Here is a 5900-nt window from a genome sequence, read left to right on the forward strand (position 1 = left end):
ACACAACTCATTTTATCTCGTCGCGTTCTCGCGTAACGCTTTACACTTCGCCCAAACCGTTTTCCATAAAGTTTTCCCCCTTCTTTCGCTTACTTTAGATGGGCTTGTCGGGACACCTGTCTCTTTCTTGCTCCATAATTTATCTATCTCGTGAATTGTCTTTTCAGCCAAGTAATCTTACTTCGTCCCTTACGACTTCGTCCTTGATATCTTGTTGGATACTTCAACTTGGTGCGAGTCTCCTCGCTTTCGCACTAACTCTCTTTGTACTTCGCAGGGGCGATCGACGACGAGATAGTTCTGACATTTGAATTGACAAGTTTCTGACTGGGATCTTTTAGTGAGATTTTCTATTCCTATTTCTTCTCTTTATGTTCGACATGTGGCGAACCGATTTCGTCTACCTACATATGACACAAACAAAACTAGACTTCTTCGGGCATGAAGCAATCGTTCTCTCTTCTGATACATGATTTGCCGCATTCAACCGTCCAAAACTCCCTGTATTCAATTAGTTGTCGCATCAGTATTGGCATATTATGTGATGAAAAAATAAAAACAACTTAAAAGACAACTTTTTATATATCAGTTATTATATGCCGGAGATTAAACTGGTCACGGTGCATGGGGTGTTTACAACAAGTGCTGTACGAGATTTAGATGGATATTCATCCGGGATTGGGCTGGTGACTTGTGGCTTCAGTTAGAGACGTGCACCGGACTAAGTTCTGAGTTCTGCAAGGTGTTATAGAGACGTGACCTAGTCAGGCACGATTTCTGGGGCAGAACAGATTCCTTAATTATATTTCTTCTTGTACAAGTAATGTCCATATAAAACCGGTGTTTAATTCCTTTTATTGCTTGTGATGCCCTGTTTCCTAAACTGTTAACTCTATAAATATAAACAATATAAACAATTTTGTCTTTAGACTCCAATCACAAAAATATAGTATGATAGTCTGATTCTTTCTCTCTAATCAAACCACAAAAATATAGTTCATTCAATTCACGAAGAAAATATAGTTCATTAAATTTACGAAGAAGTTAAGGTATTAATTTTATACTGCTCTGCTCCCTTGTTCAATTTCTTATTAACTTTGTTTACGTAATAAACCCTAGAAATTGCTCTTTTATTTAACTGTTTAATGATGAGAATGTAGTTTTGTTTAACAGTAAGGTTTATTTTTCCTTGTAATACCCCTATTTTTTTGCAAACTCCTACTCGTGAATATGGATCATCGAAATCTCTCTTCTTACTCGTATTTGTTTTTAGGTTTCTTAAAGCCTTGGAATTTTTTCTTAGAAATATTTACTTATTTATTATTAAATTTCCAGACATGGCTGTGATGACTCCTCCCCCTACGTTGGACCAGGAGGAGGATATGATGTCTGTTCCGAATTCAGAGTTTGCTGATCTGGAGGAGGAGGATGAGACAAAGTATTTTGATCTGGAGGATGATGTGATAAACGTTGATCAGGAGGATGATATGATGTTGGTTCAAGATTCAGAGTGTACTGAATGTCCTCCTCAACCAATGGCCATGAAAGTCGTACCAGCAGAAGAAGCCGTTAGTACTAAAGAGCCCGTTGAGGAGGATCCTCCATCTTCTTTGAAATATACCTGGAAGATTGAGAATTTTTCTACGCTGAACACTAAGAAACATTACTCTGATGTTTTCACTATTGGTACTTACCAATGGCATGTGGTGATCTTTCCCAAGGGAAACAATGGAAATCACATATCTATGTTCCTTTCTGTTGCGGGTATTGATAGTTTGCCATATGGGTGGAGTAGATGTGCAGAGTTCAGTTTGGCAATCGTCGATCAAATCAATAACAACAGCATAGTGATAAAAGGAACACAACAGTTTACTGCACAACAAAGTGATTGGGGTTACCCAAAGTTCATGCCTCTTAGTGAACTCAACGACCCTGGTAAAGGTTATCTCGTAGATGATACTTGTATAGTTGAAGCAGAGGTTAAGATCATGGCGGACTTCTTGTCATATGATTCTCGAAAAGCAACGGGTTATGTTGGTCTCGAGAATCAGGGAGCAACATGTTATATGAACTCTCTTCTCCAGACTCTATATCATATTCCTTTTTTCAGGAAGGCTGTGTACCATATGCCAACAACGGAGAATGATTTGGAATCAGGAAGCAGTATCCCTTTGGCTCTGCAGACTTTGTTTTATAATCTGCAGTACAGTAAAGATAGCGTTGAAACGAAGGAGCTCACTAAATCTTTCGGATGGAATACAAGTGAGTCTTTCATGCAACATGATGTGCAGGAACTTAATAGGGTTCTGTGCGAAAAGCTAGAAGATAAAATGAAGGGAACTAATGTGGAGGGTACGATACAACACTTGTTCGAAGGTCACCATATGAATTACATTGAATGCATTAATGTGGACTACAAGTCTACTAGAAAGGAGTCCTTTTATGACATTCAACTTGATGTCAAAGGCTGTCAGGATGTTTATGCTTCTTTCGACAAATATGTGGAAGTAGAGCGTCTTGAAGGCGATAACAAGTATCATGCTGATGAACAGCATGGTTTACAGGATGCGAAGAAAGGCGTCCTTTTCACCGACTTCCCACCTGTTCTCCAGCTCCAGCTAAAACGGTATGAATACGATATTATGCAGGACACTATGGTAAAAATAAATGACCGGTATGAATTCCCCCTGCAATTTGATCTTGACAGGGAGGATCACAAATACTTATCTCCGGATGCTGATAAGAGTGTTCGCAATCTATACACACTTCATGCTGTTTTGGTTCACAGTGGTGGGGGACACCGCGGACACTACTATTCTTTTATAAGACCAACAGTCTCAGAGCAATGGTTCAAATTCAATGATGAGTGGGTTACAAAAGAAGATATCAACCGGGTATTAGAGGAGCAGTACGGTGGGGTGGCAAGATATTCAAATGCATATATGCTCGTGTACATACGTGAAGGTGATAGGGATGATATTTTTTGTAGCGTGGAGGAGAAGGACATTGCTGAACACCTGAGGATTAGGTTAAAGAAAGAACAAGAAGAAAAGGAGCATAAGAAAAAGGAAAAGGCAGAGGCTCACCTGTATACTACTATTAAGGTTGCTCGAGATGAGGACCTTTTGAAACAAATCGGGAGAGATATGTATTTTGATCTTGTTGATCACGACAAAGTTTTAAGTTTTCGTATCAAGAAACAGATGCCTTTTAACCAATTCAAGGAGGAGGTTGCTAAAGAGTTTGGTGTACCTGTGCAATTTCAGCGGTTTTGGCTATGGATAAAGCATCCAGATGAAACTTATCGTCCATACCGACCATTAACTCTTAAAGAGGAGACACAACCTATTGAGAAGTTGAGAGAATTTTCCAATAAGCTGGCTGCTAATCGGGTATGGAATTACCAAGACCTAAAGCTGTTTCTTGAAATAGAACTTGGGCCGGAGTTACATCCCATTACTCCTCCTTGTTATAATATCAAAGAAGATATTCTTCTTTTTTTCAAACTTTATGATGCTGAAAAAGAAGAAATTCGGTATGTGGGGAGACTCATTGTGAAGGGTAGTGGTAAGCCTTTGGAAATTCTTAAAAAGCTTAACGATATGGCTGGATTCTCTCCAGATGACGAAATAGAACTCTATGAGGAACTCGAGTTTAAGCCCACTGCTGTGTGTAAGCACATAGACAAGAAGCTCACGTTTCACGCTAGTCGGCTTGAAAATGGGGACATTATTTTCTTCCAGAAATCAGCTTCAGCTGATAGTATATACTGCTATCCTGATGTTCCTTGTTTTCTGAAGTATGTTCGTAACCGTCAGGTTGTGCATTTTAGATCTTTGGAGAAGCCGGTGGAAGATGAGTTTTGTTTAGAACTGTCAAAGGTATTATCATATGACGATGTCACGGAAGGAGTAGCTCGCTATCTAGGTTTGGATGACCGAACCAAGATCAGACTTACCCTTCATGACTGCCACTCTCAGCAACCTCAACACCAGGCTATTAGGTACCAAGGTGTTGGCAACTTGTATCAGATGTTGACTCACAACGGTCAGAAATCTGATACTTTGTATTACGAAGTTCTTGACATCCCTTTACCTGAGTTGGAAAGTTTGAGAACTCTAAAGGTTGCATTCCGTCATTCAACAACAAACGAGACGGTCCTTCATAGTATTACACTTCGGAAACAAAGTACAGTTGGTGACCTGATTAATGATCTGAAGATGAAGACAAAGGTTGAGCTGTCTCATCCTGATGCGGAACTTAGATTGCTGGATGTTGACTACCACAAGATCTGGAAAAATTATCCGCTTAGTGAAAAGATTGAGAGCATTGCTCAATACGTCAAGCTACGGGCAGAGGAGATCTTAGAAGAGGAGAAGAACTTGGGTCCTCAGGATCGCTTGATTCATGTTTATCACTTCACAAAAGGTGCATATCATAAGGAACAGTTTTTTGGAGATCCATTTTTATTCGTCATCCATGAAGGAGAGACTTTAGATGTAATCAAATTGCGCATACAGAAGAAATTGCAGGTTCCTGATGAGGAATTTGCGAAGTGGAAGTTCACATTTCCCACATGGTGCGGCCGACCTGAGTACCTTCAGGACTCAGATATATTGTCCAGCTGTTTTCAGAGATATTTTGGTTATGGAGCTCCGAAGCTGTACCTTGGCTTGGAGCATTCTGATAGTTCCCGGAAAAGAACATATGCGGCCAGTAAAGGTCTACAAATACGGTAGTGAAAAAGGTAGTTGCTCCGCCTAGTGCTCAGTCGAGATATGTATCAACTCGACAAGTTGGTGACAAGTCTCGTGTATTGAGCAGCTCCGTGGGTGGTTATCGAAATATAAAGAAGCATTTGTACTTTTTTTTCTTTTGAAGATTAAAATAGATATCAAGGAGCCAAGAAGCCCCCATTGATGCAATAAGGCTTTAACAGATATAATAATTTAATTTCGGGTTCTGGCTGTTCCATGTTGTGGAAGGTTCTTCTATTCGGCTCAATCCACAATGCCCACCACATTGATGCAATAAGGCTTTAACAGATATATAATAATACTTTAAGGGAAGTAATTCCATATAAAGTTATATATTTAATTCGATAATATTTTCTTCCACGACTTGATGCATCCAATACAAGAAAAGTCGCTTCTAGTGGCAAAATATTGTGTCACGAAGACCAATTTCTTTGTTGCAAAAAGAATTCAGCGGCGCCAAAAATATCATCACCTATAGTGAGTCGTTGAAAGTGTTCTGTGACGTCCTTAAAAAACAGTCACCGAGTTTTTTTAATTAGCGACATAAGCCTTTTTGCCACCAAAATTATCTTTTCGTGAGCAAATAAAATTGACACAGTTCACTAATTTTGTGATGAAGAATTTCGTCACTCTAGGTATTTTTGGTGAGGAAAATACTTTACCACTTAAAATAGTTTTAGCACCAAAATTTATTTGCCTCAGAATACATTTTTAGTAAGGATACAAATTCGTCACATAAAATAGTTTTAGCCGCGAAATTTTTTCGTCTCAAAATAAAAGTATAATGACCAATTAGGATGATCACTGTATAATTATTCCACCGACGAATAACATCGTCTCCGATACAAATCTACCTAGATAATAATATTAATTAAATAAAAAATAATTAACCATTAAAATAAATTATTGAAACAATATCCAAACTGAAAAACACCTAATAAATATACTCTACTAATAAATAAATAAACACTGCCACCACTAACAATATAATACCAAGACTATAGCCCCAGTCTACACCAGATTTTGTTGTTCCCGGATCATGTTTAGTGTGAACTTTTCATTATCTTCTTTCAATTTTTTGATAGCCTCATTTTGTGCGCCTATTTGGTCATCTCTAGCTTGTATCATTCTTGAAGTGCTTCA

General features: G+C 38.6%; 1 protein-coding gene across 1 annotated transcript; it reads left to right on the forward strand.

Moving 5' to 3' along the window:
* The first annotated feature begins 1337 nt into the window (after window positions 1–1337).
* LOC113294119 (ubiquitin carboxyl-terminal hydrolase 12-like) lies at window positions 1338–4739 on the forward strand. The gene is made up of 2 exons (XM_026542538.1): window positions 1338–1420; window positions 1526–4739. Exons 1-2 carry the CDS (start codon window positions 1338–1340, stop codon window positions 4737–4739), a joined length of 3297 nt encoding a protein of 1098 aa, XP_026398323.1.
* Window positions 4740–5900: the final 1161 nt, after the last annotated feature.

This window comes from Papaver somniferum, chromosome 7 (assembly GCF_003573695.1).
Source record: "Papaver somniferum cultivar HN1 chromosome 7, ASM357369v1, whole genome shotgun sequence".
NCBI classification, from domain to species: Eukaryota; Viridiplantae; Streptophyta; class Magnoliopsida; order Ranunculales; family Papaveraceae; genus Papaver; species Papaver somniferum.

Coding starts and splice junctions, on each gene's coding strand:
- LOC113294119 (XM_026542538.1), top strand. CDS start 1,338: ATGGCTGTGATGACTCCTCCCCCTACGTTGGACCAGGAGGAGGATATG. Junction 1,421..1,525: donor TCAGAGTTTGCTGATCTGGA/GGAGGAGGATGA, acceptor TACTGAATGTCC/TCCTCAACCAATGGCCATGA.